At 37.6% G+C, this 26,705-nt stretch overlaps 2 protein-coding genes across 4 annotated transcripts; both read right to left on the reverse strand.

Annotated features, from left to right (window-relative positions):
- Nucleotides 1–5,714: 5,714 nt before the first annotated feature.
- LOC104241986 (glycerophosphodiester phosphodiesterase GDPD6-like) lies at nt 5,715–11,378 on the reverse strand. 3 transcript variants are annotated; one of them, XM_009796959.2, is made up of 8 exons: nt 11,176–11,378; nt 9,410–9,588; nt 8,590–8,773; nt 8,292–8,366; nt 7,678–7,787; nt 7,290–7,508; nt 6,680–6,835; nt 5,715–6,194 (listed from the first exon to the last, which is right to left on the reverse strand). In XM_009796959.2, exons 1-8 carry the CDS (start codon nt 11,186–11,188, stop codon nt 5,952–5,954), a joined length of 1,179 nt encoding a protein of 392 aa, XP_009795261.1. In that variant the 5' UTR covers nt 11,189–11,378; the 3' UTR covers nt 5,715–5,951. The 3 variants fall into 3 exon arrangements, with proteins under 3 accessions (XP_009795261.1, XP_070003883.1, XP_070003882.1); XM_070147782.1 differs by having other exon boundaries at nt 9,410–9,543; nt 11,176–11,310; XM_070147781.1 differs by lacking the exon at nt 11,176–11,378 and adding an exon at nt 9,650–9,704 and having other exon boundaries at nt 9,410–9,543.
- A 6,385-nt stretch (nt 11,379–17,763) lies between these two features.
- Nucleotides 17,764–20,054, reverse strand: LOC104241989 (uncharacterized). Its single transcript, XM_070149816.1, has 3 exons — nt 19,722–20,054; nt 19,406–19,529; nt 17,764–18,179 (listed from the first exon to the last, which is right to left on the reverse strand). Exons 1-3 carry the CDS (start codon nt 20,052–20,054, stop codon nt 17,764–17,766), a joined length of 873 nt encoding a protein of 290 aa, XP_070005917.1.
- Nucleotides 20,055–26,705: the final 6,651 nt, after the last annotated feature.

The raw sequence follows: 26,705 nt of genomic DNA on the forward strand, positions 1-26,705 counted from the left end.
CTCTTCCCCTTTTGTCTTTTCACTAAGACCCATGTCTGATTCTTGTGAAGAGACTCCATCTCTTCAGTCATGGCTAACCGCCATTGTGCGGCATCCTTGCAAGAAGTTGCTTCAATATACGAGGAGGGCTCCAGATCTTTAATCTCTTCTTGTGCAGCTACGAACGCATATGCAATCAAGTTTGCTTGATTTATAAGGCGTTCCGGTTCTCGTGTCTGCCTCTTCTCCCTCCCCTTCGCAATTGTGTATGGTTCATTGACAGCAAGTTCTTCAACGCCTACATCTTCTGACTCATCTTTAACCTGAGTCTCTTGATCCTTTTCCTTGGCAAGCTCCACCGGAAGCTCCACCTGCTCGTTGTTCTTGTTTCCTGAAAACTCCACGGAAACTTTACGGGGATCAAGTATAGAGGATTCATCGAAGGTGACATCTCTACTAACTATAAATTTGAGTAAAGACAAACACCAAAGTTTGTACCCTTTTACTCCATCCACATACCCTACGAATATGGCCTTCTTAGCCCTTGGTTCAAGCTTTCCTTCATTAACGTGATAATAAGCTGGACACCCAAATACTCGTAAGTATGAATAGTTAGAGGGTTCACCTGACCATACCTCATTCGGAGTCTTAAAGTCAATTGCCGATGCTGGAGATCGATTGACAATATGAGCAGCAGTGTGAACTGCTTCAGCCCAAAATACTTTGGACATTTTGGCTTGTAAGAGCATACAACGAGCCTTTTCAAGAAGAGTTCTGTTCATTCTCTCGGCAACTCCATTCTGCTGTGGGGTATGCCTGACAGTCCTATGTCTTGAGATCCCATGAACCTTGCAGAATTCATTAAACTCTTCATTGCAAAACTCCAAGCCATTGTCTGTGCGAAGATACTTGATTTTCCGCTCCATTTGATTTTCAATCAAAATCTTCCACTCTTTAAATGCTTCAAAAGCATCACTTTTTGCCTTCAAAAAATACACCCAAACCTTTCGTGAGAAATCATCAATAAAAATGAGAAGATACCTCTTTCCGCCCTTCGATGGAAGTTTAGAAGGACCCCATAAATCTGAATGGATGTAGTCTAGCACTCCTCTTGTCTTGTGTTTGCCAGTGCTGAAGCTGACCTTCTTCTGCTTCCCTAGAACGCAGTGCTCACAGAAGTCAAGCGTGCTGATCTTCTCACCTTCCAAAAGTTTACGATTGCTCAACATCTCCAGTCCACGTGCGCTCATATGACCTAGTCTCATGTGCCATAGTCTTGCCTTGTCATCATTAGATAACTGCACTGTAGATGCATTTGCAGAGCCAACAATGGTGCTTCCGGCCAATGTGTAAAGGCCGTTCTCCAGCTTGCCTTTCAGCATGACTAAAGAACCTTTAGTCACCTTCATAGTTCCTGCTTCGCTCATGTACCTGTAGCCTTGTTCATCCAGAGTACCCAAGGAGATCAAATTCTTCTTCAGATCAGGAACATGACGGACTTGTGTAATAGTCCTCACGATTCCATCATGGCAGCGAACCCGAACTGAGCCAATGCCAACTATTGCACAAGTTGCATTATTGCCCATTACTACGGTTCCTCCACTTTTCTCGTAGCTGCTAAACCAGTCTTTTCGGAACGTCATATGCAGAGTACAAGCAGAGTCTAACACCCATTTGTTTTCATAACTACTATTATTATTACACGATGTTGTTAGTACATAATCATTATCAAAATTATGTACCTGTTCAACTGTAGATGCACTCGCCTTTTCCTTGGACTTTGACATTGGGCAATCTCGTTCAAAGTGCCCCTTCTTGCCACAACCCCAACACTCTGTATTCTTCTTGTTCACACGAGACTTTGATCTGTGCTTTGATTTGGTCTTTCCCTGTTGGCTAGTCCGGCCTCTTACAAAGAGGCCACTTGCCTGGTCATCTCTATCTCCTTCAATGTGCCTCCGCACATCACTAGAGTTAAGTGCCTGCCGCACTTGCTCAAGCTTGATAGGCTCCTTGCTATACATCATTGAATTCTCAATATCACGATATCCTGAAGTCAATGAAAATAGCAAAGCACATGCAAGCGTCTCCTCCTCCCTTTTAATTCCTGCAATCTGTAAGTCCATGACAAGTTTATTAAACGCATCTAAATGATCTTGTAACGAAGTACCTGACCCCATCTTAAATGTGTGAAGACGCCGTTGTAACAACATTCTTGTTGTCACTGATCGGTCTTGGTATAGCCCTTCTAGCTTTTCCCACAACTGTTTGGCCGTCTCTTCGGTACCCGTACTCACTTCACAAAGCACGTTAGGTGCAAGGGATAGTTGGATTGCACTCAATGCATCCCCTTCAATCTTCTCCTTGTCGGGAGCTGATATATCCGTAGGATACTTTCCGTCAATAGCATGGATTGAACCTTCCCTCCGCAGTAACGCCATCATCTGGATCTTCCAGATATTGAAGTTGTTGCGTCCATTGAATCTATCAATTTCAAACTTCATGGAACTCATATTTGCTTGTTCTTCCTCCTTGGATCGTTAAAGAATCCTGTCGCTCTGATACCAATTGTTAGCGGAAACGTAAAAGAAAGAACACAAGATTTAACGTGGTTCGGATCAAAATAATCCTACGTCCACCAGAGAACAATTGCCCTTTTAATATTAACAAAGGAAGGGGAGATTTCCCAATTACACTTAAGAGAATTTCTCTCTTAACTCTCTACTCACTACAATGTATTGTATTATTTTGGGATGATTTCTACAAGTGAAGGAGTGCATCTATTTATAGAGGTAAAGACCTCCTCTTGATGTCATTGGTGACATCAAACTACCTCCTCTTGATGTCATGGGTGACATCAAAGGAGGAAGCTTCCTCCTAGCATCCACACCAACTCTTTCCACCAACTCTTCCAATTGGCATGCCATTGTTGACTAAACATAAACCAACATTTTCAGCATGCCATTGTTAACTAAACATAAACCAACATTTTCAATCTCCACCTTGGTTTGCGTTTCGAGCGTGTGAACAACTCTGGCCAAAACTTCTAAGCTTACTGTACACTGCTTTGGAAAAAAATCTAGAACAAACCATGAATAATTCTATAAAATTCACTTGGATATGGCAGTTACCTATACAACCAAAAATAAAAACCTTTATTTGGCTACTCTACCACAATAGACTGCCAACATGCGATTTTCTTAAGAAACTCAATATAATATCGGATGGCACTTGCCCATATTTCCAACAGGAAGATGAAACTATCAAACACCTCTTTCTTAATTGTCAAAATGCAAAAAGATACTGGCAGGAATTAGGACTCCTGCGATATGTTAGTGCACTAATGCACTTGCAAAACACAGAACACTGGCTACATGGGTTGATGAGTTTACAAGGGATTGAAGTTACCATATAATATGAATCCACATACTTACTTACCGTTAAGTCTTTGGAATATTTGGATGACACAAAATCGAAATATCTATAAGTCAACTCGTGAAAGTGTTAGTATAAAACATACAACACAACAAACAGCTGATTTTTCATATTTAACAACTTCTTCTCATAAAAAGAAAATGAAAATTATAACTCACCTCAAGTGGAGTCCTCCAAAGCACAATACTTATAAGTTAAACACAGATGGGGCACACTCATCCACAACAGATGGCATTGGAGGCTTAATTAAGAATTGCAAAGGGGAATGGATATTAGGCTTCTCAGGAAATGTTGCAAGGAACACCTCCCTCTTTGCAGAATGGCATGCGCTGATACATGGCCTTAAATTGGCATTTGAGCATGGTTTAGTTCCACTTGAGGTGGATGCAAGGGAGGTTATCACAATGTTAAAATCTGATAATATTACGTATGCTAATATGATAAATGATTGCAGGTACCTCCAACTGAAGCTGGGTGATCCACTAGTGCAACATGCGTACAGAGAACAAAATAGAGTAGCGGATCAATTAGCAAAGGCAGACCATAATTTTGGAATCAACTATGTGCCAAGCGTTTTTGAGGCAATCCTAGTTTTTGTTAAAATAGTTTTTGAAGAAGACATGCAAGGTATAGCAACTCCAAGATCACTTCAAGGGAATGCTGTTCAGGGTGCCAACTGTGCTCGCCATCAACCACCATCAAATGTGCAATGCTGTTATGATGATAGTTCCACTAGGAATACCATAAACAACTCAAATACTAATAGTAGTTTAATAGCTTGTAATAACTTTGTCAAGAGATGGAGAATTGTCCCAACTTGTATATGGTGGTCAGTATGGGAAGAGAGAAATCAAAGATGCTTTGAAGAAAAATTCAACAACATCCAGAGGATAAAGATGAAATGTGTAGCTCTTTTTTATTTTTGGTGTAAAGGAAAGCTTTTGGAGGATCATGAATCCATCTTAGATGTCTTAGATTTAGTTTAAGAAGATCTTGGGTGAACAATGTCCTTTTTTTGTTTATTTTGTATGGACACTCACAGTGTAACTATGAGTGACTTCACAATTTCAGTGAAGTCTTTATATTAATATACAAATTTTTACCTTCTCAAAAAAATAGTTTAATACTTTGTAATATGGTGCTACCTATGTGTTAGCCCCTTGACAAGGTTCCTCGGCATGTGTGGGTTGTGACAAGGATTTTCATGATGGCCTTGGCACACAACCTGAAAAATGGGGCAACATCATGACGGGCAGCTCGGCATGACGGACTATGCGGGGTTGACAAACGCACCTTGAATGGAAACAAGACACATTTCACTTGGACGTGCGGGTTGGCATAACGATGGAAAGGCAAAGTCATGTCTAAGCAGGGGCAAAGACATGGAAAGGCAAGGCAAGGCAGTGCAGGACAAGCAATGACAATTGATGCAGACAGATTTGATCAAGTTGGGGGCGACTTGACATAAGCGGGCAGCTGTGGTAATGAGCGGGTGCAGCTAAGTCAGTGGGTAGCAAGCTATGGTCATGGCATTGGGGCGGAGCAATGTCAAAGGGCAAGGCTGGGCGCAATGCCAGCCTTGGGCGTGCAGGAATTGGCCAAATCAAACACATGCAGTGTACATGACAGGGTGGTTGAGCGGTTACAACTGCCCATTTCAAGCATGGCTGATCATGGACACGTTTTTAGATCATGGCTGACTTTGTGACTTAGTGCTACACGTTTTTAGCATGTTTCCTATGTTTGCTCATCAGTTGGGGCTTGTCAACTGATTGTATAATCCTGCCTTATAAATATGTGCATAGGTTGTCCTAAACAAGGCAGAAAACTAGAGTCTTGTGGCAAGTGTTAGCCAATTTCGTCTAAGTGTATTCCTAAGGGTAGGAAATCGTTTTGGGGCAGGGAATTCTTTGTCTTGGCCATAGGGTTGGCTTATTGTGTTCTTGTATTCACATTTTAATACAAGTTGGGGAGAAATTCCTGTAATTTTCGTGTGTGCCTTTACTCACTGTTTTTGCTGCCTAAATCATTCTAAGTTCCAAACATCCCTAAAATAAAATTAAGTGTTGGAAAGGCTGAAGTCAAGGCTGGGCTTGACTGCCGCACGGAGGTGAACCTCGGGCAGAATTTGAGTAACATAAATCACCTCTGTGACACTATGCACCAACCTCCCTGTACGCATGTTTAATTAATGAATGTTATCTTTTGCACCAAAAAAAAAAAGGTATGTGTCTATGTGAGCAGAGTAAATGAAACTGAGAATTCATATAGTCAATGAAAATTTGTTTGGTATTCAGAACTTGATTGAAAAGCAATTTATTTGGGATTCAACCTTGAAATTGAATTTATTTTTCCATCCCACTAAAATAAATATAGTCCTCCGTCTTTGTAATGTAATACGCAACAAGTCGAATTACTTTATCAAATTTCCCAGGGATTCAAATAAATAGCAATGATAAATAAGGAAAGCCAGATGGTATATACATAGACCTATAAATAGCATTGGCTTGATAAGACAATGTTAAATGCAATTGATCTCAGTTGAAGTATTTGAACTTGGAGAGCATCAATTCAATCTTATGCAGAAGTCTAGTTGCTTCTTTTTCTCCAGATGCAAATGGATTGGTCCATTCCTGATAATGGTGAAGGCTGCCTGTGAAATCTGTGAAGAGCCCATCGACGCCTATCTTGTTTATCCAGTAGTCATACTCATTGTATGGATCTTCACTGAAGTTGAAGTGTAAGAATTTGTTCTCATTCCGGAAAGTATATGGATGAACCTGGATTTGTTACTGAAATTCAGAGGACGAACGTGTACGGAATAAAGATGAATTGAAAGACAGGAAAGAGAACAACAACAACAACAACCCAGTGTATTCCCACAAATGAGATATGGGGAGGGTAGAATGTAGACAGCCTTAGCCCTACCCTGGAAGGGCGGAGAACGTTGATTCTAATAGATCCTCAGCTAAAGAAAAGATGAAAAGAAGCACTGATAGTAATAGAAGATAGGAAAGAGAACAAGAAAGACTTATTTTGTGGAACCAACTCAACAATCCAAAGAAAACACATAACATGCATTCCAATTCAAAACACTTTATATAAGATGTATACTTATTTTGTTTCCCTTCATTTAAAAGTAATCTAATCTTAGTTCACAATAAAATCAATAACTGTGGAAAAGAGATCTATGAAAGGAATAATAAAGCACCGATTAACTTCACATGTCAACAATATCCGAGAAAAAAAATGATTGATCACATACCTGTAGATTATGGGCATGTGCTCTTGCGACGAGATCAGAAGGTATTTGCAGATAGTTGCTAGAAACAGGAATTATGTTGTCCTTCCAAGGCCCAATCCCCACCACATATTCCTTGATGAAGTCGAGATAACTGTCTGAAGTAATCTCCCAATATGACTGAAATGTTAAAAAAAAAAAAATATCACTAATTTATTAGTAATAGCAAAATGGTGTGACAAACAGATTTCTCTAGGATTAGGGAATATTTTCAACATGCTACGTCCCCGAAAAGAGAATGCATGTTAGAATGTAGGTTCATTTCTTAATCAGGAGAGAGTCAACTTCTATTCTTTATCAAGGTTATAAAATGTACCTGCTAACCTTTAAACTTTAAAACAAGAATCTTAACATTGCATGCTTTCTACAAATCTTTACCACGTCTACATATAGACTGCAGATGATAGTAGGCACTTTTATCGAAGTCCTACACATTTGGGTTTCCTTTTTGTAAGTGCTTCTAAATTTTGGGTAAAAGCCGCCCCCCCCCCCCCCAAAAAAAATAAATAAATAAATAAAGATAGTCAATATCTTTGTCACATACAGTGCTAACTAGGTGCGGGGGAACGAAAACCTGATTGGTGTCTTGTGTTGGCATATCCACGTCATCAATGAGGAAGATCTTAGGCAGGTCTGTTTGATTTGATATGTAAATTAGTGACGTTGGAGCAAAAGATTGAATGAATGCAGGCTGCTTTAACCATTGCTTCGACATATATGAACCTCTGTATCCATACTTCTTCAGCGTCTCAACAAACTTGTCCTCAAATCTCTTACCGCCTGGCCATTTAACCTGTTGGAACATGCTGTTAGAGTATAAGATAACTGAAAGTAACACATAAGAATTCCAGTTTTAAAATTGAGAATAACATATAAAGGTATCAATTGATTTTCGCGCAAAACATACTTATGCGATAAAAATAAGTTTCCCCTAATTTGTAGTAGAAAGGGAAAGAACTCACCTGTTGGTTGATAAAGACTGGATTTTTTATCTCTGGATATATTCCAACTACTCTATGGGCATCCAATGCAATTGAGATGAACTCATCAAAAGTAATAATAGAAAATTCTCCTGCATGTTTAATTGACAATAAAGATGGTGAAAAATATTGGTGGCAATGGGATGCGTTTTCCTGAAAAAATATAGAATAATAGCAAGTAAGCCGTAACTTAAATAACGAGTTCATTTTAGTTTTTGGCATAGCTCAACGTAGCTTCTTTTAGGCATCACTTCAAATTTCCAGATTTAGGTAGCTGATGAAATACTATCCAGTTTCTTCTCAGCGTTGATTGATTCGGCATGCAGTCAAATAAGAAGACATATATGCACATAGCAGGAACATGCATGTTATTATTGGGAAAGGTCAATCAAAGCAACATTTTGGCTTATGTTACATATTTCAAATAGCATACATTTTCCATATCTTGTTTTCTATGCACTAATCACATATCTTAGTGTAAAGAAGTGCAAACCCATGGTCAGACTATGAAAATATTTTTCTGCATTACATTGTTACCAGCACAACATTTACAGAAAAGGTCACATCATATTTTACAGGAACCTTAGAAAACTAACCATTATATTGCTGATCTCTGAAAGGATATCTTTGCTTTACTCGCAGAAGCTTCAATTCATCAAGGGTGAAATCAACTGCACATTGGTACAAGAAATTACTAACAGACAAAGTAATCATACATATCATATCAGTAAAGAAATAGTATAAAACCTGGAAGTACACACTTATTTACATTTTCTAATACACATGGTTAGATTAAGAAAATGAAGCTGACACAAAATGACAGCAGAAGGACCAAATGTATTATCGACTTGAAAAAAACAGAAGTTAGCATGCGTGATATTGTAACATCTGTACCAAGAAAAAATCCAGTAGTGTTGACCCCTTGAACCTCATAGGTCCTCTTCCGATTAGCAAACTCCTTGTGATTTGTTATATCAGTTGTATCGTCAAGGGTGACATCATGGAAGCATATAAGAGCACCGTCTTTAGATGCTAAAATATCTGTCTCAATGAAATCAGTACCCTCTTCAATAGCTCTCTGCATAATACTAAAGTTTCAGGAGCATATTTTGCAGTTTATCCAGAAAAACAGACTGCTGCAATTTAGCATCATTTATTGCAAGCAGAAAGGTGTTATTACAAAGAGTAAAAAGCATTTCCCCGACAACTGTTGGCAGTATTTACCAATTTCATTATCAACCATGTGGCCTTAAGTGAAGCTTTGTTATTGGAGACTAGATCCGGTTCCCACTTGCTACTTTCAGAAACCGGATTGTTTTAAAAACTATATGACAGTGTTACCAAAGGCAAAAAGCGCAAAAAATCTCTAAGGTATGTTGGGGCTTTAAGAGCATGGACTTTAATGAAGAAAGACGCAAATGGAGAAAAACTACGAATATGTATGTGTAGTTCAATACTAATATCTATAAGCATGAATGCCAAATATATGGACTAAGAAATTGAAGAAAATTTACAATAAAGTAAAATATCAATTATTTAGTGTGGCCTCTTCAGGATTACGCTCATTGGCAAGGAAAAGTATGCCTTAGAGCTTTGATGACAACACTGAAGCGCCCGCTAAGCGAGGCGAAGCGCTCAATGTGTTTTGAACCACACTTCAGGGCTTAAGCGCGCCTTTGATAACACTGCTATATAATGAATCTGTTAGGCATACCATGTATGCTGCTGCAGTTTCTTCGGGAATTTCTCCATTTGAACCTCGGTGCGCAATGTTGTATGCTCGAAATGTTTGTAAAGGCTGTTTATTTCTATCATTTCTTCTGCCAGGAAGTGGGTAGAGAGGTCTCGCTGAGCATCCAACAAAAAGTAGCAGAAAAATATAAGGGACAACACCTGCAAAATACATTGAGAAAGAGGTAATATTCTGTACATACACGCAGACAATTATACTCACCTATGCTTGTCTGTCTACGGTCTTTCACACGCAAACACATGGTGAATATAATGGTGCATGTATGGTTAGAGATCAGTATATACATGAATGCATGTAATTGATATCAGCAATTGATCAACTCTGTTAATCTAATTTTCTTGACAAAAGTTATAACCTCATATCTTTCAATCTTAAACATGGAAAACTTTTGGAAATTAACAAGCTAGATTACTCACACAACAACAGATGTCCCTCCGTATCAAAACTAGGATCATTTAGCAATTATATAAGCAGTCAATTCACATTCTTTAGCAATAAGCAGCACGATAAACGTGTGAAGTATGTACTTTAACAACCAACCATTCGTTCAGCCAAAGAATAACTGAAGAGTATTTGCAGCTCAAGGATATCCAAACATATCATAACAATGCTATGTATTATTAGAGAAGAAAGGCAAAACATCATTTGAGGTCCTATGGTTGGGAAACAAAGGAGACTACAAATTCACCTAACATCACATGATAATAATGGGAAAAAAGAGAGCCTATAAAACTATTCAGATCGAACAGTTTCTACTCTGAATATTAACACCTTTCTGAGGTTTGTGGCACCAAATTGACCTACAAAGTGCTGTACAAACCGAATTCAGTAACCCCTAGTTAGCATGTAAAATTCTAAAGTTACATAAGATTTTTCACCAGTAAAAGATACTAACTGATTTCATAGGTTTAAACTATACTGCATTTATGAGATACGAGCAAGCTTTAACATACTTATCTTCTTGTATCTTGTATCAGTACCACTCCTCCCCATAACAAATATTGTTAATGCTATCACAACAAGTTACTTTAGATATAAAAATAAATGCAAAGACAGCTGCATATAACGCGTTCTTATCCGGGAAAGTTTCAAAAGATTTGGTAATTACCAGATAAAGCACACAGGTAAAGCTCTTGACATACTTTTCAACCTTCCCATTTGCTCAAAATTGGATTATGCAGATATCATCAACTGAATGCAGATTCTCTATGACTTATTGCCACAGTACATTACATAAACCTCCTAATAATTTTAATTTGATTAGTATTCTTCCTAGCTGCAACATATTGGATTTGATCCAATGCAACTGACTTATTGCACTTTGACAACAGTTAAACAGGGATTAATTTATTAATTCAAGATTTGACCCCATAGAGTACTTAAAACCCATAAAGCAACCAACTTTCAATATGAATTCACTTAATGCAGCTGCAATATTCACAAAGGGTGTCCAAGATATACAAAATCTAAGCTGGAAAATACGATTTTTCAAGAACCAAATTACAATCCGGAAAATATTCTACCATATATACACATAAATTAGACCATATGGAAACTAAATCCATTTCTGCTCTATTTAATACAAATACTATATACAATAAATTGTCGGGTCTAACGGAAACAACCTTTGTTGTATATACAACAAATACTAACAAAAAAGAAAATTACAGAGACAGAAAATTTCATATTTTTTTTCAAGAATTGCCAAATGGGTTTGTAATGCTTACTTGGTGAAACCATGGAGATTGTCCCTTAAGAATTTTCCAAAGAATTGCCAACTTGTTTCAGAGATGAGTCCTACACAAGATTGAAGTTTTATCGACGTATTTTACAGATTCGTTGCCATGGATTAACCAGTAATTCCAAAGAATATTCTTAAAATTGGATTTCCAAATCCCAGACGTATTAAGGTTACATAAATGCTTCACTTAAAAAATGACAGTTTAATGAGAAAGAAATAAGATTTAGATCTACGGTTAATATTATTCCTCAAGATGACCGACATGTCAGTGTAAAGGAGATCACATTTAATTGGATGGGTTGGCAACTGACAATGGGAATCGTGAACAAAGCGACGACTTATCTGATTTGAGCTGATGATAAGTCCAATAATGATTGGTATGAACCATATTGTATCGTTTTAAAATACTCCAATCAATTCCAACCTTAATAGCTTGATTGGATGGTTGTTACCTATCGTGTATATTGTTATTTTAAATGCAATGTTTGTTTTGATTGTTATTTAAATTTTATTGATTGTATCGTTAAATCCGTCTGTTACGTAATGATGAAATGTGTCACTTTATATAACGACCGATTTGGTGTGATTACGTCGTTTCCTTATCTTTTTCTCTCAATCTCACCCTTCATTATTATTAAATAATTTTATTTTATCACTTACCCTACCTTTCTATATACCGTGTCATATTTTTTTTATAATATAGCAAGTTTATTCATCATATTACTGGTACGTGATACCATAAAACGACGGCAAAACGACACAATCCATCCAAATATTATATTTATTAAACGATACAATATAATACAATACGATACGATATATTATGAAACGATACGTAACAACCATCCAAACAAGCTGTAAGTTTCTTAACAAAAAAAATTACGTATTAATCTTTTTGCTTTTCATTTTATGTGACCAGTTTGATTGGACTTAATTTTTTTTTTAAATATGTGTGTCTAAAATGAGTTACGAATATTTGTATGGTTATGAAAAATCTCCCTAAAGATAAAATAATAAGTTTAAAATTAAATAATTTTAAATATTAAAATATATTATCTTTTAGGATTAACTAATAAAAGTACATAAACTAAATTGGGACGGAGAGAGTAAAAGAAAGCTATAGTAGGCAAATGCATAAGGAAAGAACTTAATTCCAAGAAAGCTTCAGTATTTAAGAAGATAAAGAAAGCTTCAATAATAATAATAATATGTTAAAAAATGTAGTTCAAAATAACAATATAAAACAAGAAAAAAAAGTAGAATAAGAGAAGAAGAGATAACTTTCTTATTTCATCAAGTGTTCAAGTATATTCCATCTCATATTTCATGCCTATATTTATACTATTACATATGAATGTTACAAAATGATTGTCTTAAACATGACATTAACAATTGAGATCATGGGGAGAGGTTATGGAGGTGTGTGAATTACAATCATAATAGTGATGAGCAGTGATAAGTTATTCACATCATGGGTGAAAATAGTGGGAGTAGGGACATCCACATTAACTATAGGTTTTACAACACTCCCCCTTGGATGTCCAAAAATAGATAATATGCCTCGTTAAAACCTTACTAAGAAAAAACCCCGTGGGAAAAAATCTTAGTGAAGGAAAAAGAGTACAGTACATATCTATAATACGCTTTATTTGCTGCCACGTTAAAAATCTTACCAGGAAAACCCAGTGGGACAAAACCTAGGCTAAGGGAAAAAGAGTACAACGCGTATCTTACTCCCCCCTCATGAAAACATCACTTTATTTCCCGAAGACGGCGTATTCCAATCTTCTGTCTCAATTTCTCAAATGTTGAGGTTGGTAATGCCTTAGTGAACAAATCAGCCAAATTTTCACATGAAAGAATCTGTTGAACATTAATTTCACTATTTTGTTGAAGATCATGCGTGAAAAAAACTTTGGCGAAATATGTTTTGTTCTGTCTCCTTTGATGTATCTCCTTTCAGTTGAGCAATGCAAGCATCATTATCTTCATATAGTGTAGTTGGATTATCTATTTTCATAGGAAAACCACACATTTCCTGAATATGCTGAGTCATTGATCTCAACCAACACATTTTCGACTAGTCTCATGAATGGTTATTATCTCAGTATGATTTGAAGATGTGGCAACTATTGTTTGTTTCATTGAACGCCATGATATAGTTGTACCCCCATATGTAAACAAATAGCCTGTTTGAGATCGGGCTTTATGTGGATCAGACAAATAACCTACACCGGCATAGCTAATCATTTCTGACTTGAATTCATTATAATAAAACAATCTCATATCTATAATTCCCTAGGGGTGTGCATTCGATTTATCGATTCAATTTTGACCTTTATCGATAATTACTTATCGATTATCGATTTGTACATATGCTTATCGTTATCGTTTCAATAAGGTTTCGATTTTTTCGATTTAGATTTATCGATTTTTGAGGCTTATCGATTCAGTTATCGATTACACCAATAAGAAAATTTGCGGGATTCCACGGAAAGTATATCGCTATAAACACGCCTAACTAATATGTACAAAAAGAAGCTAAAATATGATGGACATCGTTTATAACATAAAAATTGTGTCAACAAGCATATACAACGAAACTAAAGTAAGGGATCAAATGTATGCCACCAACACTCCAACAGTATAAAAAAATACATCATCACAGCTAATTCTGTTTCCATTAATTTGAACTTCATTCCCTTGAGCTTTAAATATGATCATTCCTTAAATGTGGTAGAGGAAATAATAGGGTTATGGACTTAGGGTAAAGGGAAGGGTATTATAGAATAAGGGTAAAAAAAATTATTTTTTTGTCTTATATATCTTATCGGTTTATCGATAAACCGATAATTAAAAAGGACAAAATCGAAATCGAAATCGATAACTCGATAAGGAAAATTTCGAAATCGATAAATCGATAAACTGATAACAAAAAATCGATTCGATTTATGCACACCCCTATAAATTCCCCAAAGATATCTAAATATATGCTTAACACCATTCCAGTGTCTTCTTGTTAGGGAGGAGCTGAATTTTGCTAATAAGCTTACTGCAAAAGCAATATCTGGTCGAATATTGTTGGCAAGATACATCAGTGCCCCAATTGCACTAAGATATGGAGTTTCATCACCAACGATCTCTTCATCATTTTCTTGAGGCTGAATTGGATCTTTATTTATGTCAAGCGATCTCACAACCATTGGAGTACTCAATAGATGTGCATTATCCATGTAAAATCGCTTTAAAACCTTTTCAGTGTATGTTGATTGATGGACAAAAAATCCATTTGGTACATGCTCAATTTGGAGGCCAAGACAAAATTTTGTCTTACCAAGATCTTTCATTTCAAATTCTTTCTTCAAACACTCTACAACCTTTGGAAGCTCTTTAGAAGTGTCAATGATATTCAAGTCATCCACATACACAGCTATAATGACAAATTCAGATCTAGACCTCTTAATAAAGACACAAAGATAAATAAGGTCATTTTTGTACCCTTCCTTTAGCAAATACTCGCTAAGGCTATTGTACCACATCCTCCATGATTGCTTCAATCCGTATAAGTATTTCTGAAGCTTTATGGAACAAGTTCTCTTAAACTTTTATGTGCTTCAGGAACTTTAAATCCTTCAGGGATTTTCATAAAATTTTATTGTCCATTGAGGCATATAAGTAGGTTGTGACAACATCCATCAACCGCATATCAAACTTTTCATGGACTGCCAGATTTATTAGATACCTGAAGGTAATTGCATCTGCCACAGGAGAATATGTCTTCATATAATCAATGTCAGGTCTTTGTGAAAACACTTGTGCCACAAGTCGTGTTTTATATCTTACGACGTCACTTTTCTCATTTCGTTTTCGCACAAAAACTCATTTGTACCCCACTGGCTTGACACCTTCAGGTGTTCGGAATATTGGTCCAAAAACTTTACGTTTTTCGAGTGAAGCCAATTTCGTTTGAATTGCATTTTTTTATTTTGGCCAATCATTTCTGTGTCTACATTTATCGACAGATTTTGGCTCAAAATCCTCATCTTGTTGCATTACTTCAACTACAATGTTATATGCAAACTTATTGTCAACAACAATATTATCTCGGTTTCACCTTTTTCTTGTAGATACATAACTTATTGAGATCTCTTCATTTTCATCATTTCCAGGTACTAGAACCACCTGTGAGGTCTTATCAATTATTATGTCTTTATGCTCCTCTTGAGCAATTGCCTCCATGTTATGATCAATTTGATCATTTGTGTTTTTCCTTTTTCGGGGATTCTTATCCTTGGAACCAATTGGTCTACCATGTTTAAGGTTACTAAATGTATCTGGCAATTAATTTGCAACATTTTGCATATAAATGATCTTTTGAACTTTTTGTTCATATTGATTTGTACGATGATCCAAATGAGATAGAGATAATACGTTCCAATCTATCTCTTTTTTCAGTTGTTTGTTTTCTCCTCCTAATGTTGGAAAAACTGATTCATCAAAATGACAATCAACAAATCTGGTTGTAAACAAATCTCCTGTCATAGGTTCCAGATATTTAATAATAGAAGGAGTTTCATAACCAACATATACTTCCAACCTTCTTTGGGGAACCATCTTTATGCGTTGTGGTGGAGCAATTAGAACATATACCGCACATCTAAAAATTCTTAGATGGGAAATATTTGGCTCATTACCGAAAGCCAACTGTAATTGGGAGACTTTATGATAACTGGTTGGCCTTATGCGCACAAGTGCTGCTGCATGCAAAATAACATGTCCCTACACTAAAAGGGGAAGTTTTGTCCTCATTATCAATGGTCTAGCTATTAATTGGAAGCGTTTAATTAATGATTCTACTAGACCATTTTGAGTATGAACATGAGCAATCAGATGCTCAACTTTTATTCCAGTGGCCATACAATAATCTGTAAAGGCCTAAGATGTAAATTCACCAGCATTATCAAGATGAATTGTCTTAATTGTATAATCTGGAAATTGTGCTCTTAACCTTATTATTTGGGCCAACAATCTCGCAAATGTCATATTACGAGTTGACAATAAGCACACATGTATCTTGTAGATGCGTCTATCAAGACTATAAAATACTTGAATGGCCCATATGGAAGGTGTATAGGTCCACATATATTACCCTGTATATATTCCAAAAATGCAGGGGATTCAATCCTAACTTTAGCTGTTGATGGTTTAATAACCAATTTTCCTTGAGAACAAGCAACACAAGAGAATTCCTTAAATTGAAGAATCTTCTTGTCTTCAATGTATGCCCATTTGAATTCTCTAGTATTCTGCGCATCATGTTTGAATCGGGATGTCCCAACCGGTCATGACAAATGATAAAATCATTAGAAGTAGTAAACCTTTTGTTTACTATGGCATGTGATTCAACCACACCTTTGTGTGGTAAAACCCAGAAGAAAATGCGGGTAATTTTTCGTGCACATATTTTTTACCCACTTTTATTGTAGTAATATAAAGGTATTCAACCTTTCCTTTATTTGAGGTCTCAAGATGGTAGCCATTTTTGCGAATAGCTTTAAAACTCAACAAGTTTCTTTGAGACTTACTACAATACAATGCATTATCAATAGTTAATATCGTTCCTCCAGGTAGTAATAAGGTCGCTCTTCCAGAGCCCTCAATTAACTTTGTACTACCAGATATTGTATTAACATAGGCCTTTTTCATAACCAAATAAGAGAAAAATTTCTTTTCTCTTAATATTGTGTGAGTTGTAGCACTATCCAAAAGGCATAATTCTTCATCACTCATCTTGGATCTAATTGAAAACTGGGGAATTTTATTTTCTTCATAAAAAATATAAAAGTACACCATGAGAATTACGAAAAAACTAACAACACCAATAACAACATAAGACAACTCAAGTACTACTTGAAAATAAAAACTTTATAACGAGACCAAAAAACACTGAAAATAAAAATAACATAATTGTATTCCCCAGTAAAATGATCAAACTTTAGTTTCGATCTCCAAAAAAGTCTTCAACTTCCAAATGAGTAAGATCATCGAGGCCCTGAAAATCATCATCATTCAAAGCAAGATTTGCCTCGGCAATGTCATCATTTTTGTTTGAAGGCCCTGCCTCAAAATTATTTTTAAAGGTCAAGTGAGACTCCACTGGGGCATTAGTAGAAGATGTTCCAACATTATTTGCCTTTCTTTGGATAGAGTTTTGATAAATCCTGACCGGCGTTGGTCGATTCATCGAGCAACCATACAGTGAAGAAGCGACCCCCTACGCCATTCCAAAGGCCTTCAAAATGCCTCCCTACTTAAAGATATATGATGGTACTACTGATCTAGAAGATCATATCATCCACTACGTTACAGCCGTAAAAGGTAACGACCTTTCAGCCGTCGCTCTCTCCAACTCCTTCTCGGACAAGAGGACACAGATGGTGTTCTCCAGGGCCGTCGCCCTTGCCAAAGCCGCGGACCAAGAATTCTCGATGCTCTCCAACCCAGGAACCTTGTTCTCTAGCTCAGTAAATTTCCCCATCCATTCCGCGCTCAGTGCCTCGACCTTGATCAAGTTCTAATCCATCTCCGACTGCATTGACCTCAATTTCTCCTGCAGATGCTCGCACTCTGCGGCAACTCCCTTTCCCAACTCATCACGATGACGACTATTATATCGTCTCTTACCATTGGCATGCCCACGTACATTCATATAGCCATGATTATTATTCTGTCTTTTTCTAGACATATCACGTCTAGCTGCCGTACTCACTTCAGGAAGCGGAGCTGACCCTGTGGGACGGTCTTCATGATTTTTCAGCAAAAGGGTATTATGTTGCTCAACCACCAGAAGGCATGAGATCAATTCATAATACTTTTTAAAACCTCTTTCACGGTATTGCTGTTGTAATACCATATTTGAGGCATGAAAAGTCGTAAGAGTCTTTTCCAACAAATCCTCATCATTCATAACATCCCTGATTGGAGCCAACCCTACACCACTACAAAGTGGCGAGAGCGATCGAAGCAGTTTTTACCCGAGATGGTCAGGATCGAATCCACAGGGAAGTAGAAGTGGGAATTGGATTCCTATCTAGACTAGAGATGCGTAGTGCTCTTAATTACTCTTCCAAACATCTTTTGATTGGATATTACTTCTAATGTTTATGCTAATGATAAGCTAAATTAAACTAAGAATGATTGCTTGTAGGGTTTTCTAATTAGTTAAAGAGGCACTAGGGAAATGACTTTCTCCTAGGTGAATACTTAACGGGATCTAAAGCCTCAGACAAAGATGTTATGTTGGGGATTGTGATATAGCCAATGCACGGAATTACTCACTCTATACCTCTCGGTAGCTTGAGTGACTTTGCCCTAATTGACTTTCTCAAGACCAATTGGGTGTCAAAATTGTGCAAGCAATATAGGCTCAAGTTGGGTATTACTATCTCTAGGTTTAACCCTTTAATTGAGGCTATTAATCTCTTGATTACACCCCAATTCTTTGTTGGACTGATTTTCCTAGACTCAAGTTCTCTTTCTCAAGAAGAGCCCAAGTAAAATAGGCACAAATTAGTGTTTGCAACCACTAATTCAACATGGAAAACACAAATCAATCCAAATACCAACTACCCATAAACATATAAGCTTTAAATCAAAAGACCCATCAAATACCCACACTAGGGTTGAGCCACAACCCTAGCTAGTGGGTCTAGCTACTCATAATAATGAAAGAAAACTGATAAATAGATGAAGAATAATCCATAAGATTAAATTGCAAGCTAAGATAAAGAAGAATCAGTGTTAATCTAGCTACAAATTACTCAAAAAGGCTTAACACAGCCTTTCACTGATTACAAAGGATGACCTAAAATTGGGAAAAGAAAATATTTATACTAGGCCGAATTTTCTGGATAACCTACAAGGTAGTGCGGTCCGCACAAAATGCACCGCGGACTGCAATGAGGCTTCTTAGCTTAAAACTCTGCTCTCTAAACATGGCCATCGCGGGCCGCATAAAATGCACCGCGACCGCGGTGCTTCAACTGCGGTCCGCACCAAAAAGGACCACGGACCACATTGGAAATTTCCTCTAAAATCCCAACTCTCTGAACCCCATCTTTGCGGATCGCACAAACTTGATTGCGGTTGCGGTGAGGCCACTGCGGTCCACACAAAATGCTTTGCAGCCGCAGTGCTTGAGGTTCCAAAATGTGCACCTCTCTGAATCTCCTCACCGCGGACTGCACTAAATGGAATGCGGTTGCGGTGGATCTGTTGCACTGTGCTTGGACTTGTTCTTGGTACTTGTGCATGTTTCACTCCTTTTTGAGCTGGTTTTGACTAATTGTCACATTTTTTACCAAATCCTGTAAACAAGTACAATATGTAAGCCTTTGGGACTATTTTGTATACATTTTTAATCAAAACTCAAGTAAGAAGGAGTGTAAAATGAAATATAATCCCTAGCTATCCACCCCCACATAATTTCAATTGGGAAGTTATTCGAAATACAACAGATTTATACTCACTTACGGTCTTAAAATCTTGCAATTGTAAGTGCATCCACTCATATCGAGCCCTCAGCAATATTGTAGCCTTAAGGTGATCATACCTTTCCTTCAGGCCAGTCCACAATTCAAATGGATCTTTCGCTGTCAAATATTCAACCTTCAAACCTTCATCCAAATGATGACGAAGGAAAATCATGGCCTTCGCTTTGTCCTGGCTTGATGCCTCATTACCCTGAGTAATGGTGTCACCAAGGCCTTTAGCGGCTAAGTGAATCACAGCATCGAGAACCCATGACAGGTAATTCTTTCCAGAAATATCAAGTGCTACAAACTCAAGCTTTGACAAATTCGACATAGTGAAAACTATCAAAGAAGATAAATAATTAGAAATCATTAGGATAATAGCGTAAAGAATCTTAAAAATTGACATAGTATCAAATTTGTGATCTATATACACTAAAGTGATAATTCTATAGAAAAGAATGCTATTTTTTTCTTCTTTAAATTATTAGTATATCTTAGATGTTAAATAGAACAAAATATCTTCTAACTTTAACATAATTTTAATTGTCGAAAAACATAAAACAAGTATTCTTCTCTCAATTAATTCTATTAACATGAAAATTAGCAACTTTCACATAATAATCATGCAAATAACTTAAAATAAATAAGTATAGAATTCTTTATTTTTACATATATCTAGAAATGTGAGAAATTATAAAACTGCATATTAATGTCACGACCCCGGTTCGCCCTCCGTGAACCATCGTGACGACACCTAGTATCTATGACTAGGTAAGCCTAAATTGCGGAAGAAAAACCAAAATTTGCGGAAGTAAAATAATTTAAAACAGAAATAAAGTAATAACAGTGTTTTAAATGTGCCGCTCGGCATACACCATGTTTAACTCTCAATACCAATACGTAAATCCAAGACCCAGAAACCCACGAATCACAAGCTAAGAAAAATATTACATAGCTCTAACTCCAGAATGTCTAATAAGAACAGAAAAAATACATAAGGGATAAATACTAAAAGCAGGAATAGAAAGGGACTTCTCGGTCTGCGGACGCGGCAGATGTACCTCGAAGTCTCTAAAGTAGTCGCCTCCCTCAAGGATGGTATGCCTGAGTAGCGGTACCTGGATCTGCACATGAAAAACATGCGCAGAAGGGGAATGAGTACACCACAATGGTACTCAGCAAGTGCCAAGCCTAACCTCGGTCGGGTAGTGACTAGGAAGGTCAGGGTCCTACTGAGATTAAATAAATAATAAGATCACAGGATAAAATAAGCAGTACAATTGAGAATCTACAGTAAGAATCTATACAGGATAATAAGAGTAATATAACGAAAACAGAGATTAAGACAACCCGCAAGGAAATACCACTCATAGCAAGGATGATAACTGGGGAATCTCTTGGTATCCCGAGGATCTCTTGGTATCATCTATGTATACAAGGGATCTCTTGGTATCCTCAATATATGCTAGGGATATCTTGGTATCCCGAGGATCTCTTGGTATCCTCAATATACGTGCCAGGGACCTCTTGGTATCCCGCACCTTAGTCCAGATCATAAATATGTACAGGGGATCTCCCGAGATGCCGTCTTGTAGCCCCAAATTAAAAACACACAGAAGCAACACAAGAATACTCAATTTAATGCTAATTCCGTACCAAGTAAACAATTAATTCTAGCCTAACATGCTTCACGTAGTGAAATTAAGGCAGCTTAAGCAAATAAACAGTTAAGTCAATTAGACATGCCCTTTCTAAGCTAACAACAGGTTTAAATTGCATGTAAAATGAAACAGGGAAAGGAACACAATTGAAATAACTTAAAGAAAACTGGATTTTCCACAATTAGCTCAAGTATGCACTCGTCATCTCACGTACAAGGCATTTCAAATATCAAATAGATCGAATCCTAAGGGGAAAGTCCCCCACACAAGGTTAGACAAGCCACTTACCTCGAACCGACTCAATAATCAATCTGAAACCACGCTCTTGCCACGAGTACTCGACTCCAAATGGTCCAAATCTATTCAATTCAATTTCATAATATGAATAACACTTCAAGTAACTGATTCTACAATTAAATTCTAAGCTAATACGCGAAATTAGGTAAAATAACCAAAACGCCCCTCGGGCCCACATCTTGGAATCGGGTAAAATTTATATTTTCATAATCCTCACACTCACACGAGTCTAACCATATCAAAATTATCCCAATCCAATGTCAAAGCCCCAATCAAAACTCAATTTCTTGGTCTAAGAACTTTCCCCCCAATTTCCACCAAAAATTCGAAATTAAAGGATGAATTCATGTTTAGATTAATGGGTTACAAGCAAAAATGAGTTACGAATCATTACCCAATCGATATCTCTGAAAATCCCTCGAAATCTCGCTCAAATCCGAGCTCCCAAGCTTAAGTTTTGATAAAAATGGCTAAAACCCTCGATTTGAAATTATATATCTGCCCAGGTGTGTTCTTCTTCGCGAATGCGAGGCAACTATCGCGAGCGCGATGCACAAAATTCCTGTTGGACAAATTCCTCTTTTGCGAACGCGAGGTCCACTCGCGAACACATAGCTTACACGGGTAGACCCTACGCGAACGCGAGGACCATGTCGCGAACGCGAAGACCAACGGGTCCTTAACTTCGCGAACGCGGGACATCATCGCGAATGCGAAGCAGATTTCAGCTGCTTCACCCAGGTGCTCTATGCGAACGCTAGACCCTCTCGCGAATGCGATGAATGTTTTCTCTGCAACATAACAACAAAAAATCTGCAATCTTTCCAAGTCCAAAAGTGGTCCGTTGAGCATTCGAAACACACCCGAGGCCCCCGGTGCCTCAACAAACCTGCCAACCAATCCTAAAACATCACTCAAACTTGTTCCAACCTTCGGAATGCTCAAAACAACATCAAAACACCTATTTTCATCGGATTCAAGCCTAAGAATTCCAAAACTCTAAAAACACGCTTTCGATCAAAAAGTCTATCAAATCTCGTCCAAATGACCTGAAATTTTGCACACATGTCACATTCAACACTACGAAGCTACTCCAACTTCTGGAATTCCTTTCTGACCCTCGGATCAAAATCTTACTATTGGACCGGAAACTTCAAAAATTTAACTTTCGGCATTTCAAGCCTAAATTTGCTACGGACCTCCAAAACACAATTCGAACATGCCCCTAAGCCCGAAATCACCCAACAGAGCTAACAGAACCATCAGATTTTCATTCTGAGGTCGTCTTCACACTGTTCCGACTATGGTCAACTCTCCAACACTTAAGCTCTCATTTAGGGACTAAGTGTCCCAAAACTCTCTGAAACTCAAAATCAAACATCCTGGCAAATCAAAATAGCAGAAATAAACTTGGGGAAAGCAGATAATAGGGGATAGACGCGTAAATTCTTAAGACGACCGGCCGGGTCGTCACATCCTCCTACACTTAAACATTCATTCGTCCTCGAACAAGCATAAAGACATACCTGAAATAGTGAAAAGATGAGGGTAACGGCTGCGCATATCCTGCTCGGTCTCCCAGGTTGCCTCCTCGACCGACTGACCCCACCACCGAACCTTTACTGATGCAATGTTCTTTGACCTCAGCTTTCTAAACTGCTTGTCCAGTATTGCCACTGGATCCTCAACATAAGATAGATCCTTGTCCAACTGGACTGAACTGAAATCCAATACGTGTGACGGATCACCGTGATACCTCCGAAGCATTGAAACATGGAATACCGGATGAACTCCGTCCAAGATGGGAGGTAAGGCAAGCTCATAAGCAACCTCCCCAACACGCCTCAATATCTCAAAAGGGCCAATAAATCTCGGAGTCAACTTTCGTTTCTTCCCGAATCTCATGCGCCCTTCATAGGCAAAAGTCGAACTAGAACCCCCTCTCCAACCATATAGGAATCATCACGAACCTTTCGGTCCGCGTAAACCTTCTATCTGGACTGGGTTGTACGGAGTCTATCCTGAATCACCTTAACCTTCTCTAAAGCATCTTGAACTAAGCCTGTGCCCAATAATCTAGCCTCACCCTGCTCAAACCAACCCACCGAAGATCTACACCGTTGTGAGCACGTGATTTTTTCCCTATATGAATTACTCCCATAAATCCAAAACAAAACAATTTCTTTCAGTGTTTGCAATTTTGGGGATTTTCGTAGCATTTTCTGGTATTTGTTTGCATTTGTCTGTACATTTTTATTTTATTTAATTAATAAAAATTACAAAAAAAATATGTTGCATTTGCATTTAGGATTTAATTTTACATTTTTAGGATTAATTGACAAAGTATTTTATAAAAATAGGAAAAAATCACAAAAATAGTTATTTTGCACTTTTATTTTGAATTTTAGTAGCTTTTCCTTTAATTTGGTTTTTAATTATTTGTTGTAACGATTATTAGGGCTAATTAATTTAATTTGGTAGGATAATTTGGTTTAGAATTTAATTTAGGTTTTAATTTTAATTTTGGAAAAAAGAAAAAAAGAATTGTTAAATTGAAATAAAGGAAAAGAAAGAAATAAGAGGGTTAAATCTGGGCCAAAATCAACCCAGATTTCCCCAGCCCAAACATAATCACCCATGTACCCGGTCCAAATCCCCCAACTAAGTCAAACGACGCCGTTTCAGCAGGCTTGATCTGGGCCGTTGATATTGCCTGATCCAACAGATCAGAACTAGGGGGGTTTCAATATATATATGTCCGAACGTACCCTACCCCCCTCATTTCATCGTTCCCACACCCCCGTCTTCAGAGAGCCCCAACCTAACCCTAACGGAACCGCCCCTTTTCCGCCACCATCCACCGGCGGCGCCACTTCCAACCACTCCCACAATGACACCCCATAACCATCAAGCGCCCCTCATTCTAAATTCCCCTTCCATTTGCCTTGAATCAACCCAGAACGTCTCGAATCTGGTTTTGAAAGAAAATCCTAGAGCCTCCCTTGTGCTCTCCGGTGGCGGCGCTGCCTCCGTTCAGCCCCAAACTAACACCCCACAACCCCCAGGATCCCCTCACGCCAAATCCACAACTACTCTCCCTCGAATCGGCCCGGAGCTCCGCGAATCTAGAATCTAAGGTCAACCCCAAAAGTTCAAAACCACTCTGTCATCAATCCCGGTACATGCATGGGCAGAAGGCACCATTCTTCGAGGTCTGAAGTTCGGATTCAATGTTCGACCTTAGCTTTGTTAGGGCTTTCTTCTCCGATGGATTCCGAGTCTAAATAGGTAAGCCATTTTCTTCTCTTGTCTTCTCTTCCTTTTGATTGTCTTGTTCTCTTCCTCCTCCCCTTTTCTTTAGTTTAAACTTCTTACACCAGTCTGACTGAAACTCGACTAATCTCTCGAGTTTAGATTGGTCTTCCGGTCATTGTCCTTCTCTTTTTCGTGAAAGTTGTTTTCTGATATCTTTAGTCCGTTGTGTCAATAACATGGATAACTCTCTGATCCTGTTTTCTATTTAGCCATCCAAGTTATTTTAAAACTAAGTTACTTCAACTGAGTTAAAACCTTGCCTAGTCATTGTTAATTGATCAGTAAGTTAGTAGAGTTGCTTTGAAATCATTGCAAGTTATCATGGCCTGCAGATTTTTTCTTTTTCAAATAGATAAGTGTTTGTTTGGGCTTTGGTTTGTCTTTGGTCCATTTGGCAAAATGCAGCCTAATTTGGTTTGGGTTATTGGGGTAAATTCAGCCGTGGGTTAATTTGACCCATGTCTCATTTGGGGTTTAAAGTAAATAACAAGGGTATGGGGGTTAGTTTGGGCAGTCTTAGTGAGGGAATCTACTTGTAACTGTCTGGGAAGCTTCTAGGAAGCTGGGGAGGGGACTACTTTGCAAAGTCTGAATTTAAACCAAGGGTGTTTAAGCTAAAATGAAAATCAGGGAGGGACTAGAAGTGCAAAGGAAAACTTTTGTGTCTGCCCTATTTGTTGGCCTATAAAGGCATTCTTACTTGCCTTAGAAGGCAGAGGATTAAGAACTGAAAAGTAGAGAAAATTGGAAACTGCTGAAAAATACTGAAAGGGTTTGAATAATCAGAAAAATATAAAGAAAATCACAAAATTACTATTACATTGAAGTTTTTCTGCAATTTTTGGGGTTTTCAAGTTTTGAAGTAATCTCTGATTCATTCTGGGCTCGAAATGGTTTAAAGAAGCTGGATTTGCTGTTGTTGAAATGCTGAAGTGCATCCACTTACTGCTGATCTTCTCACCTTTTCTTTTGCTTTAATTGTATCAGGTACTCTTTTGAATTGTGACTGGAAATGATGCCTGACTGAGTCTCTGTGTGAAGATCTGTAAACCGAGTTGAAGTTAAATGACAAACACTAGTGTTGATTACTGCTTGATTCTGCCATTTTTCTTTATTTATTTCATGTTTGCCTAGTCTAGCTTATTTTGTATACTCCATTCCTTGATATTACATTTGTTTTAAGTGATGGACTTGGACCTTGTCTGAATGTAGTTGATTCAGGAATATTTATTTAGACTTAGTGTAATATGAGTTAGTTGAGGATCGTGATTCTTAGTCTAATTAGTGTGTGTTAGTCCAATGATGTCAAAGTGTCACTTAGTTCTGCTTCTACTTGTGTATGAGCTTCTTGCATTTTTAAAAGGGATTTCGAGGGTATAGAGTGAAATTTCTTGTTGAAGCCATATTGTCAAACATATACATGTGTTTCGAGGTCCTTTCAGGTATTTTGATGGAAACTTAAATAAGAATTGGTTGTGTTTGATAGCTAGGCTAGTTGTATGAACGATAATGATGTTCTAGGGAAGATTCATTCAGTGTTTCAATTTCAGTAATGATTGGTAATGGGTCTGTTGTTATTTGGGCATGGAATGTTCTATTTTGGCAAGATAGGGAGATCGCCTGTTGAGTTTTGTTGAAATAAATCTCACTAGGAATTGCATATTCACTTCAGAGGATATGTTAGCATTAAAATATGCTTTGCATTTGAG

The sequence above is a fragment of the Nicotiana sylvestris genome, chromosome 6 (genome assembly GCF_000393655.2).
Source record: "Nicotiana sylvestris chromosome 6, ASM39365v2, whole genome shotgun sequence".
Lineage (NCBI taxonomy): Eukaryota > Viridiplantae > Streptophyta > Magnoliopsida > Solanales > Solanaceae > Nicotiana > Nicotiana sylvestris.